The sequence below is a fragment of the Elephantulus edwardii genome, unplaced genomic scaffold, assembly GCF_000299155.1.
Source record: "Elephantulus edwardii isolate Elephantulus edwardi_28Jun2011 unplaced genomic scaffold, EleEdw1.0 scaffold00236, whole genome shotgun sequence".
NCBI lineage: Eukaryota > Metazoa > Chordata > Mammalia > Macroscelidea > Macroscelididae > Elephantulus > Elephantulus edwardii.
Genome location: NW_006399986.1, coordinates 375,974 through 389,211, shown reverse-complemented (window position 1 = coordinate 389,211; position 13,238 = coordinate 375,974). Strand labels below are relative to the sequence as shown.

Below are 13,238 nucleotides of genomic sequence, written 5' to 3'. Positions count from 1 at the left end.
GCCCGTCCCCGTCTGCTCCTCAGCGCCGTCTGCTCTACGGCTGTGCGGGCAGCGACTCTGAGTGCTCGGCTGGGCGGCTGGGGCCCCTCGGACGCCGGGGACCTGGCGGTGGTGGCGGCGGCTATGGGGAGAGCGAATCTAGCGCCAGCGAGGGGGAGTCCCCTGCCTTCAGTTCTGCATCCAGCGACTCAGACGGCAGTGGTGGCCTTGTGTGGCCGCAGCAGCTGGTGGCGGCCACCGCGGCCTCAGGGCCAGGAGGTGGTGCAGGCGGAGGGGCGCCTGCAGGCCCTGCCAAGGTCTTTGTGAAGATCAAGGCTTCCCATGCGCTTAAGAAAAAGATCCTGCGTTTCCGTTCGGGTTCTCTCAAGGTCATGACTACAGTGTGAGTTTAGGGGATTGCTTGGGCTCCCTCTCCGTGGCCTCTGCACCTTCACACTCCCAACACACTAACCCTTCTACACCTCCCTTCCAAAGACCACAGTTTTTTCAAGCTTCCAAAGACCCCCTGTCCCTTCTCTCCATAGCCTTAGAGGTTAAAAGGCTCCCCTCTCACCACAGGGAGGTCTGGGAGAGGAGCCTGCTTTGATCCAGTTCAACTCTTGGCTCTGGAGCCCTTGGGCAAGAGAGTTCCCTCATTTCTGGGCCTCACTTTTCCTCATCTGTACAATGGGCGCCCGTGAATGCAGAAAGCGTAATTCCGTTTGAATTTCCCGATTTCCGTTTAGACACTGAGTCTGTTTCTTCCGCGTGGTTTCTCTAGCTCAGTCCCCTCATTTCTCCTTTCAGAGACTCCCTCTCATTCACAAAGTGCCCCCCCTTCGTGTCTCTTGGCACCCTGGTCAAAGACTCTGTGTCTGACCCAGCTGGTGCCTGAAGAGTTCCCTGGGAAGGGAAGGAGTGCAGACTTTGGGGTTTTGAGGGTCAAATAGGAGTTGGCACCACCTAGGGGATTTAAAAAAAAAAACAAAAGGACTCTTTCACCTCTACGCCTGGACAATTATGGGGGCTTGGGGGGTGGAAAAGAGGAAAGAGGATGACATCTATCTTGTTTCTCCCCTCCCCTTATGACAGGGAGTGGGGGGAGCTCAGGATGACCCTCAACTGTTCCAATCCAGTATTTTTTTTTTCTTTTTAAAAGTTACTGTATTTATTATGACGACGGTGACTCCCCGGTGCACAGGGGGGCCAGATTTCTGTGTGTTCCTCTTTGTAAATAAATGCACAGTGTAACATGCGTGGTCGACTCTTGTTCTGTGGCACAGTGGGAGGGGGAGAGATGCCTTTCCTTTAGATTGGCGTTTATTGACTAAATGGCACCTCATGCTGAGAAAAGCAGAGGGTCAGTGAAAGGGCGGGAGACACTCAGGAGATGGATTGATAGTGATTGTAGCAATGGACATAACAACAGCTGAGGGCGGTTGCAGGCTGGCCAGGCAGCGCTCCGATGCGTCAGGCCTGACTCTGTGGCGCCTCCAAGCGGTGACAACTGGGTGGGTGCTTTCTCTTGAGCTGCAGTCAGAACCCACTCACAGCTGACCCGCCAGCAGATTTTCTGAGCTTGCAAATAAGATGGGAGGGGAGATGGCCTTTCTCCTGTGGAGGCCCCTGGTGGATCTGAACTGCCAGAGTGATGCTGCCTTTAAACTAGTCGCATAACTCCCTACAGACTACACCACCAAAGCTCTCTCGATCTTAGTTAGATAGGCGCTCATAAAAATTGGAATGGAGGTGCGGGGGCAACCCCTAAATCTCCACTACCTTTCTTAGAAGTCGTTATAACCAATTTGATGAACTTTGCAGTTTTCCTTTGTGTTTGCATGATCCAAGTAACCATATGAATAAGCTCTGATTGCCTGGTGGTAAGAAGCTGCACTGCAATCCTAAAGGGATGAGGTTCGAATCCACCAGAGGCTCTGAGGGAGAAGGATGGGCAATCTCTACCTGCCCATTTAGCCGCCTCTGAAAACCCATTGGAGGAGCGTGGTTTAACCCAAGTGCTTAAAAAAATATAATAAAAAAATCCTTCTTTTGGGTTTGGATTCACTCAAAGTTATGACTACAGTGTGAGTTTAGGAAATTGCTTGGGCTCCCCCTTCATGGCCTCTGCACCTCCACATTCCCACACACATGGGCCTGTTCCGACTCGACAGTATACAATAACAATAACAACATAGTGTAATCCCATACATACATATAATTACAATATGTAATTGACCCTCAGGCCTGGTTCATCAAATATTCTTTTAAAGCAGTATAGCACTGGTCTGTGCATTGCTGTATAGAGGTGACTTGTGGTTGCTGGGATGCTAAACACTGTGACACTGATGTGCCAAATGTGATAATGGTTACCCATAGTGGACAGTGTTTGGTGGAGCTTCCCGATTAAAACAAGCTTGGAAGCAAGAGTGGCATCCACTTCTGAAATGGCTTGCCTCTGGAAACTCTATGAACAGTGCTCAGGCCGTTCGTTCATAGGGTCACTATGAGTCATCTACGACTCAACGGCACCTAAAAACAACAACAACAATATATGCAGATATAAAACTATACATAAATTAGACTGTAAGCATTGCTTACAGCTTTAGTTTGCTTGGCTCCACAGTCAACACTCTCAGCACCAGTAGCCAGGAAATTAAAAGACGTATTGCCATGGGAAAGTCTGCTGTTAGGGACCTCTCCAGAGTACTGAAGAGCAATGGTGTCTCCCTGGAGACTAAGGTGCGTCTGATATAGGTTATGGTCTTTGCTATCACTTGTTATGTATCAGAGAGTTGGACATTGACTAGGGAGGATAGAAGGAGAAGTGATGCCTTTGAGCTGTGGTGCTGGAGAAGAGTATTGAGGGTACCATGGACTGCTAGGAAAACAAACAGATTCATCCTGGAGAGGGTCATACCGGGCGGCTACTTGAAAGCAAGGATTCTGAGGCTCTGTCTAACATATTTTGGACATGTTGGAAGGAGGGACCGGTCCTTGGAGAGGGATATCATGTTTGGTAAGGTGGAGAGACAGCACAGGAGGGGAAGGCCCTCTATGAGGTGGATTGATTCAGTGACTGGGATAATCGGGATGGGTGTATTGGAGACAGTGCAGTTGGCACAGGACAGAGCAGAGTTTAGGGCTGTTGTACACAGGATCGCTATGAGTCGCAATCGACTCAAAGGCACATAACAACAACAACAACAACAAAGTATTGCTTATCACTCCTTTTTAGGGGGCAAAGTGATCTGTGCCTGGGGGTTTGTTTGTAGGAAGATTTTTAATTAAGGGTTGAATTACTCTGATGGTTATAGCACTATTTAGCTTTTCTAGTCTCTTTTTTTGGGGGGGGGAGCATAATATTGTGTTTTAGATGAAAGTTTGCACAGCAAATTAGTTTCTCATTCAACAATTCATGCAAATTCGGTTGCTAGACATGCAGTGCCTCAACCCTTTCCCCATTCCCATCCCTTTCTTTTCCTGACCTTCCGTCTTTGCTTTTAGGTAAAGAGCCTGTTCGATCTCGTCTGGTTGATTATTGTGAAGAGCACATGTCTTCATGGGTGTTATTGTTGTATTTTATATACCGGAGTGTTACTTGGTTGAAAGGTAACCCCTGGAGTGGCTTTAGTTCCAGATTAAAAGGCTTGTGTAGGGTGATAGTGTCCAGGGTTCCTCCAGTCTCTTATCAATCCAGTTGTTATTTATTGTTCTGTACCGTAGAGTCAGAATCCACTCATTGTTGACCATCGGAGGGTTTTCAGTGGCAGTTAATTGCACAGGAGATTACCCATCTTTCTCCCACCGAGGTGCTGGTGGCCTTGAACCGTGTGACTTTGGGATTACAGTACAGCTTCTTGCCACTAGGCTACCAGAGCTCCCTATCAGTCCAGTAAGTCCGGTGGTTTTTTGATGTTGTTTTGTTCTGTTTTTGGTTGGTTTTTTGTTTTTGTTTTTGTTTTTTAAGGGCTTAGAGTTTTGTTCCGTGTTCTCTTCTCTTGTATTTTGTCCCTGGTGAGAGTGAATGGTAATGATAGTCGGGCACCATCTAGGTCTTCTGGTCTCAGGCTGTTCGAGGCTGTGGCTCATCTTTTTATCAGTTCTACAGACTGTTTCCTTGAGTCATTGATTTCCTTTATTTTCCTTAGTCATGGAAAGGAATCAACAGTTGTATTTTGGATGACTGCTTGCAACCTTTTAATACCCCAGGAGCTGCCCACCAGTCTAGAGTGTAGAACAACTAATGGCCAGCTCACTGCTGTTGAGCCGGAACAGACTCTTAGCTGACCCTCCAGTGGGTTGACCTCCAGAAGTTGTGAATCACATGGGACGAGATTGCTCATCTTTCTCCTGTGCAGCAGCTGGTGGATTTGAACCTCCCACCTTGGGGTTATCAGCACAACTCTTTACTCACTAGGCCCCAGAGCTCCCTAAGGTGTAGAAGTATGGAAAAAAATTATGTAACAATAAAATTGTAAAACTAAATGTATCTTTATAACCTGTCTTGGGCTACTTGACCAAGACAAATGGTCTTGATCCTTCAAACCCAGAAATGTATCCCATCAGGTGTTTGGATAGATCTGGGAAGTTTCCACAATTTTATCTCCATGTGCTCTGTTACATAGATAGGTATGTTGTGGTTGATGTTGTTAAATGTTATCAAATCCACCCTGACTCAGAGTGACCCTGTGTAGAAGAGATTAAAATCCTGCCCAATCCGAGTCCATCCTCAAGATCTCTGCTGTCCTCCAGCCCATCAGTGAACTAGCGTTAATCCGTCTGGGGAAAGGTCTTATCTTTCTCTGACCCCCCACCTTTCCCAGCATGACGTGCTTCCCCAAGGCTTCACCTGACAACATACTCAAAGTAAGTGAAAGGAAACTTCAGTCTCTTCTTCTTCTCCTTCTCTTCCTCCTCCTTCTCCTTCCTCCCCTTCCTCCTTCTCCTCCTCCTTCTTCTCTTCCTCCTCCTCCTCCTCCTTCTCTTCCCCCTCCTCCTCCTCTTTCTCTCTTCCTTCTCCTCTTGCTCTTCTTCTCAATAACCCTCTGGCTACATCTCTTCCAAGACACATTGGTTTGTTCTTTGACAGTCTACAGTACAATCAATACACTTCACCAACACCACGATTCAAAGACATCAGTGTTTCTGCCATCTTCCTTATTCACTGTCCAACTTTCACATCTGTATAAAGCAATTGAAAATACCTTGGCTGGGGTTTCACTCAAAACCTCATTATTTTCTAGTTGAAACCAACTCATAGCTAACTCTCTAGCAGCTTTTTTGAGCCTGTAAATCACGCAGGAGAAGATTGCCTCTTTTTCTCCCTTGGAGCCTGGGGTGGCTTTGAGCTGCCAGAGGCACTACCTCTAGGAGCTGATTAGCAGTCAAGCTCCCTGTGGACTCTGCCACCAGAGCTTGTGTCAGGTGCACCTTACTCTTTAAAGTGACATTCTTGATCTTTAGCACTTTAAAGAAGACCTTGAAAACAAAACTTCCCAATGCAGACATTTATATATAGAAATATATATAAATAATATATTATAAAATTATATTACATTATTATAAAATAATGTCTAAATAATAACTATAAATATACACACACGTACACAGAAGTCCCCACAGCTATACTGATACATGCATGCATTTCTTTTTCTAAAAAATATTTATTCTATTATTTTGCGTGTATACGGTTAAATTAGATCTGACTGGTACAAGAGGAGATTGCCCCTCCGTCTCCAGCAGAGGATCTGGTGGATTTGAACTGCGTACCTCTGGTATTGCAGAGCAACTTCTTGCCACTAGACCACCACAGCTCCCTCATTATTTTTGTGTGTGTGTACTGTCAAGTCAGATCTGGCTGGCACAGGAGGAAATTGCCCCTCCTTCTCCATCAGAGCATCTGGTAGATTTGAACCGTGTGCCTATGGGATTGCAGTGCAGCTTCTTGCCAGTAGGCCACCAGAGATCCCTGTCACATGCATGCATTTCTATGCATATAACCTTTTACACCAATATAGCATGCATATCTGTCTATGTAGGGAGCTCTGGTGGCCAAATGGGTAAAGTTGTGCTTGTGCAGTTAACCCAAAGATGGCACCACTCTGGCTTCTTGGGAGAAAGAAGAGCAAGGTCTTCCCATGTGATTTATGGCCTCTGAAAATGCCCTGGAGGGTCGGCTGTGAGTTGGTTCCACTCAATGGCAATGAGTTGAGTTGCATCTCATGAGTTTTGGGTTGGTATTACTGTTGTTAGGGTGCTCTGCTATCCCAAAGGTCAACTGTTCAAATCCACCAGTCACTCTTTGAGAGAAACATCAGCAGTTTCCTCCCATAAACATTTACAGCCTCAGAAACCCAGTGTGTGTGGGTCATCATGAGCTGACCTGCGGGCAGTGGCTTGGTTAATTTGTGTTTATTATTGTTGCTGTAGAACTGAATATGTTACATATATGAATATATATTCTTTTGTACCTCTCAGTGTCTTCACACAAATTAGTCATATTGTACCAACTTCCCTGCTGTTGTAGACTCCCTTTCCCTTTATCAGAATTAACCTGTACCTATTATCTATCTTGGTGTCCGTCAATGAATAAGGATGGCAGAAGACAAATTAATACCTTTGCACTGCAACCCCAGAGGTGCGCGGTTCAAATCCACCAGATGCTCTGTGAAGAAGGAGGGGCAATCTCCTCCTGTACCAGTCAGATCTGATAATAAATTTTTTTAAAAAATTGATGCCTTTGAGCTGTGATGTTGGAGAAGAGTACTGAATATCCCATGTGCTGCCAAAAGAACAAACAAATACATTTTTTAAAAAGTGCAGCGAGAGTAGAGGCAAAAATGATAGTTGTGTCTTACGTATTTCAGGCATATTGCTTGGAGAGGGATATCCTGGTTGGCAAGGTGGAGGGTTGATGAAGGAGAGGTAGACCCTCCACCAGGTTGGTTGGCACAGGAACTGCCACGGTGGGCTCTAACATGTCAGGAAGTGTGAGGATGGCCCAGCATAGGATAGGGGTCACATCTGTTATTGATTGAGTTGTTTTGGGTTGTACTTAACTTGATGGAACCTAACAACAACATTGTTGCTGTTGTTTTCAGAGGCACTTAATTACAGGGGAGGAGATTGCCCATCCTTCTCCCTCTGAGCAGCTGGTGGATTCGAACTGCATGCTTTTGGGATTGCAGTGCAGTTTCTTACCACTAGGCCACCAGTGCTGCCTAACAACCACAATAAGTCTTATTTTATTCTTTTTTTTTTTTAATTATTTTGTCTGTGTGTACCATCAAATCGGATCTGACTGGTACAGGAGGAGATTGTCCCTCCTTCTCCAGCAGAGCATCTGGTGGATTCGAACTGCGCACCTCTGGGATTGCAGTGCAGCTTCTTGCCACTAGGCCACCAGAGCTCCCCTTGTTTTCATCTTTCATGCTGCATATTGTTTATCCATTCATCAGTTGGTGAATAGCCCTATATTGTGACAGTACTGCTATGAACATTCATGTATAACTTTTATTGTGGATGCTTGGTTTCATTTCTCTTGGTTCTGGACTTAGGAATGAAATTGCTGGAGCACGCAGTAATTATGTTTCAGCTTTAAAGGAAGTGTCAGACTTTTTTCCTAAAATGGTTGCATCATTTTATATTCTTTTCAGCAGTATTTGAAGATTCCCACCCCCTTTTTTTAAAAAAAATCATATCTTTAATGTTTTTTTATTATCTGAGGATGTACTTTAAAAAATAATGTGTTTATTTAAGCTTTTTTTAATTATGATTTTAATGAAAGTTCACAGAGCAGATTGGTAATGCACTCATACATATATATTACATGGATATATATAATATATAGTGTTCAGGTCTTCTGTTCATAAGGTTGCTACGCGTCATCTATGACTCACAACAACAACAACATATACTATATATGAATATATATTCATACATATATATATTGTTGTTGTTATGTGCTGTCGAGTCGCTTGTCACTCATAGCGACCTTATGGACAAAAGCCCTAAACCCTGCTCTATCCTGTGCCAACCTTGCTGTCTCCGACACACATATTGCCACCACCCTAATCACAGAAATCAATCCATCTCATCGAGGGTCTTCCTCTCCTGTGCCGTCCCTCCACTCTCCCCAACATGATGTCCTTCTCCAAGGACCAGTCCCTCCTAGCAACATGTCCAAAGTATGTCAGACAAAGCTTCAGAATCCTTGACTCCAAGGAGCAGCCTGGCTTCACCCTCTCCAGGATGAACCTGTTTGTTCTCCCAGCAGTCTATTGTATATTCAACACTCTCTCTGTTATTTTTATCTATCTATCTATCTATCTATCTATCTATCTATCTATCTATCTATCTATCTATCATCTCTATCTCTATATATTTATGACTTCGACTACCATCTCCACATTGTATCGTCATTCTTCCCACTCTTTCTCTGTGGGTCTTGTTTCCTTTCATCCCTCCATCCTCCCATTCTCCTATTTTGTGAGTCTTATCCTTGGACAAGTGTTGCCCCACAAGTAATGCTGTGTAGCTGAGTGTTGTTCTAAGTGCTGTCTCCCTGGTGTTATTTTCCACCTTGTCTTTCTGGCTTTGGTTTGGCTGGAGGTTATACCACAGGGATGAGTTCAGTTCTAAGCTACAAAGGATCTGATGTTGTCTTACGTGCTGTAAATTATGATTCATAGTGACCCTATGAATGAGTCAGAACCCTGCCCGGTCCTATGCCGTCTTCACCATCTCGGACACACTTGAACCTATTGTTAGAGTCACTACATCAATCCATCTGGTGAAGGGTCTTCCCCTCTTGCACTGACCTTCCACCTTTCCAAGCATGATGTCCTTTCCCAAGTACTGGGCATTCCTAACAACATGTCCAAAGTATGTGAGACAGAACTTCTTCATTCTTGTCTCCAAGAAGCAGCATGATTTTACTTTGTCCAGGACAGACCTGTTTGTTCTCTTGGCTATTCTCAAACACCACAACCCAAAGGCATCAACTCTCTGCCATCCTTAGTCATTGTCCAACTTTCAGATGCGTAGCAAGCAATTGAGAAGACCATGGCTTGGACCAGACACATCTTAGTCTTTAAACTGACATCATTGCTCTTTAGTACTCTTTAGAGGTTCCTAACAGCATAGTTTCCCCAATGCTGTCTGTGTTAAACAGCATCCCTCTTGCTGCCAACGGGGAATAGATTTAGGAGGACAGAGATGAAAGCTAGTAGACCAGTAAGAATGAGATTGCAGTATTTTTATTTTTATTTCTTTTTTAAAAAATTGTTGTGTACAGGGGGAGGGGGAGGGCTGGGCAGGGAGAGAATGAATGGAAATCCAAAATCTCTGTAGCTGTTCATTAAAATTATTTTAAAAATTGTTGTGTGTCGTTGAATTGGATCCAGCTGGCGCAGGAGAATAGTGCCCCTCCTTTTCCAGCGGAGCATCTGGTGGATTTGAACCGTGAGCCTTCGGGATTGCAGCGCAGCTTCTTACCACTAGGGCACCAGAGCGCTCTTTTTATTTTCTTTTTTATTTTTTAATTTTTTTTTTAGACTGCAGTATTTTAAATGAGAAGCGATGATGATTGAACCAGGGTATAGAAGAGATAAGAAGTACTTGGATTTTGGACATACGGTGATGAGAAAGCTCAGTGGAATTTGAGGTTAGTTCATTTGTGGGTTGGGAGAGAAGGAGGCGAGTCAAGTGTGACCCGAAAGATTCTCCATCAACTGATAATGGTAAGGAGGACCTTGCAAAGGTATTCATGGTTAACACATTTGGCTGAAAACATAAAAGGTTGAGGATTCACGCTCATCCGGAGACATCTCAGAAATTTAAAGGGATTGGCGGAGTCTACACAGTTCTGACATGCATGAGGTCATGATCACCATGAATTGCAATCAACTGGAACCCTAGCGTTTGTTTCAGTCTGGAGTCTGGGAAGCAGGAAGTAGGAGGAGCTTTGGCGGGTGAAATCAGGAAATTGGGTTTGGAAGTCTTGAGTTTATACACACCCACTAGACGTTCAAGCCGATCTACCTAGAAAGCTGTTATGTGTTTGTTTGGTTTGGTTTTTTTTTTTAACTTTGTATGTTTACTTTAGAACTCTGTGATCATTTAAATTTGCTGAAATCCGTGATCGTTTAAATTGTGCTAACCCCCAAAATTGGAATTCACTGCCATCAAGTCAATTCCCATTCACTACAACCCGGGTAGGACAGAGTAGGACTGCTCTATAGCGTTTCCAAGGCTGTTGTAAATCTTAAGAGGAAAGGAGACAGCCACATCTTTCTTCCGCGGAACAGCTGGTGGGGTCATACAATTGACCTTTTGGTTTGCAACTAAATTCTTAATACGTTGTGCCATACTGCATATAAATCTTGACTCTCACTTTTCTAAAAATGGGCACAATATCATCATCATGAGGCTGGTGTCGTTCATGTGCGACACCTGGGATTTCAAGTTCACCCATGGAGAAGATTGAGGCCTGGTGAGGGGGGAGACAAATGGAGATAACGCTGGGGTTCAGGCAGTGCCCCTCCATCAGTCTCACTCCATCTCTGGCCCCTGACGGGTTGGGGAGAGGTCGGGTCACCTCGTCTTCACCCATGCTCAACTGCGTTTCCTCTTGGGGTCTTGCCCCGGCCAGGCAGCTGATGGGAACCAGCTGCGGGAGGCGCCGAGGCTGGGCGCGCGCCCAGGCCCCTCCCCGGCGCCGGCGGACCCCACTCTGGGGGGCGGGTAGGGGCTCCCCAGCCCTCCTCCTCGCTTCCGCAGCTGGGCCTTGGGCCCTGGCACGTCCGGTGCGCCTGATGCTTTCCAGATGTGGGCCCGGCTCCCCTCCCCCAGTGGGCCCCGCTGCGCTCTCGGGGAGAAGGGGGAGGGGAGTCTGATACTACCTACCCCTCCCAGGTCAGCGTTAGGGACCCTGACCGGTGTCCCCTCTACACCCGTCTCGCCTCCCAGTCCAGACAGTGCAAACAGAATTGCGGTAGGTCAGAACCAAAAAGATGTCCAGCATCGACCTCCACCTCTTTTCAGAGCACCTGACTCCGCCCAGCCCGCAGCTCGCCTGGGTGGCCCGGGCTTTTGCCAGCAGAAACCACGCCTACTAGGACACGCCCCCAGCAGACCAGACCACGCCCCTTGACCGCTCTCCTAGTGATACGCCCATCAGAAGCCACGCCCCTACCACGGCTCCGCAGGCCTGTCTCGTGCTGCATTTATTGGGGGCGGTCGCTTTGTGCCTGTCTCTGTCTCAGTGTTGTGTCTCTCCGTTCCTGTGTGTCATGCCTGTGCATTTCTGTGTGTCCCTCCTGTGCTGTCTCTGTTCTGCGTCTCTCATTTCATTTCCATCCCTGTCTCTGACGCCAGATTTCTGTGTTTCCCTTTTTCAGTCTGTGAGTCCCTGTCTCTGCCTCTTGTGTCTCTCATTGTGATTCTCTCTTCTACATCTCTTTGTCCCTAGGTCTCTATCTCTTTAAATGTTGCTGAATCTTTCTGAATGCTGAGCCTCTTAGCCTGTTTCTCTCTGAATGTCTTTGTGTCTTAGTCTAGCTTCAGTTCTCTCTCTGATCTCCATCTTTCCCCTCCATCTTTCCAGCTCTGTCTCATCCTTGACTTTTTCTCTGGTCACTGAATCTGTTAGCATCTCCAGGGCTGAGTGGGTGGATCTGCGGCCTGCGGGCGCCCCCGTGTGGTCGATAAGGGACGATCAGAGGGAATATATCTATCTATGCGTGTGTATGCGCCGTGTGTGACTGCATGAATAATGCTGTAAGAATGTATGTGATACCAGGACACTGTGTGTAACTGTGTGCCACACACAATGACAATGTGTGACACCACCACAAGACTGTGGGCACCTGTGACTCTGAGACGATCCGTGACAATGATTGTATGTGACTTGAGTTGGTTGTGTGTAACCTTGAGAGGACACGTGTAGGAGTGAAAGTGTGTGAAACTTCACACCAAAAGATCCCACTTGACAGTATGTGAGAGAGAGGCATGGGTGATTGTACAGGAGAGAGATTCGTGTGACGGTGCGGTGGTATGTGTTTGAGGCTGTGCAATATGAGAAGGCATGAAGTGTTGTGGTTTCATACAGGCTGAGGATTGAGAGAGAGAGAGAGACAACAAACTGTGATGCATGAAGAGATGGCGTGGGAGGGGGTGTGAGAGACACAGGGAGACAGGGAGTGACAGAGAGGAGGTGAGCGGGAGGCTGTACGTGTCACCCATGCTGGCGGACTAGGAGAAACGATATGATTATATGTAACAATGAGATTGTGTGTGACACTGAGGGGGTGGTGCAGGTGGGTGTAAAATTGTGTTGTAACTGTGTGTTAGAGAGGCAGTGTAACTGTGGGGGTCGCTCAGAGATGGGCTAGGGGAGACTTTGTATGTGTGAGTGTGTGATGATAGGGGTATGAGTGACACTACCTGTGAGGTACTGACTGTGACACCGGGTGAGAGCGTGAGACTGAGATGATGTGAGTGTGAGTAACCCAGGAGGATGGTGGGTGGCTATTTGTTTTTTTGGGTTTTTTAAAATTTTTTTTATTATTTTTTGTGCGTATACTATCAAATCAGATCTGACTGGTACAAGAGGAGATTGCCCCTCCTTTTCCAGCAAAGCATCTGGTGAATTCGAACCGCATACCTCTGGGATTGCAGTGCAGCTTCTTACCACTAGGCCACCAGAGCTCCCTTGAAAGAATCTGGGAGCTAGGCTGCTTAGGTTCATCCATTCTCCCAGGAGATTCACTTCTGGTGGGTGGCTATTTGTGACACAGATTGTGCGTGACCCAAGAGAGTGTGTGGTCACTGAGAGATTATATGTGAATTTTTAATCCCGTAAGATTGTTATTGTTTTGTTTTTATGTGCTGTCGAGTCACTTGTGACTCATGGTGACAACAGCCCTAAATCCTATTCTGCCCTGTGCCAATCTCACTGTCTCTGACACCCCTACCCCTATTACCCCAGTCACTGAATCAATCCACCTCATAGAGGGTCTTCCCCTCCTGCGCTGACCCTCCACCCTCCCAAGCATGATGTCCTTCTCCAAGGACCTGTCTCTTCTTACAACATGTCCAAAGTATGTCAGACGAAGCCCCAGAATCCTTGCCTCTAAGGAACAGCCTGCTTTAACCCTCTCCAGGGTGAATCTGTTTGTTCTCTTAGCAGTCCATGGCACGTTCAATACTTTTCTCCAACACCACAGCTCAAAGGCATCAATTCCCCTATCATACCTAGT

At 46.3% G+C, this 13,238-nt stretch overlaps 1 protein-coding gene across 1 annotated transcript in view; it reads left to right on the top strand.

Moving 5' to 3' along the window:
• The window catches only part of DACT3 (dishevelled-binding antagonist of beta-catenin 3), a 10,830-nt gene extending 10,444 nt beyond the window's left edge, over window positions 1–386 (top strand). Inside the window, exon 5 of the mRNA XM_006898695.1 lies at window positions 4–386. Within this exon, the coding sequence (XP_006898757.1) occupies window positions 4–386 (383 nt within the window). The remainder of the gene's footprint in view (window positions 1–3) is intronic.
• The last annotated feature ends 12,852 nt before the right edge of the window (window positions 387–13,238 follow it).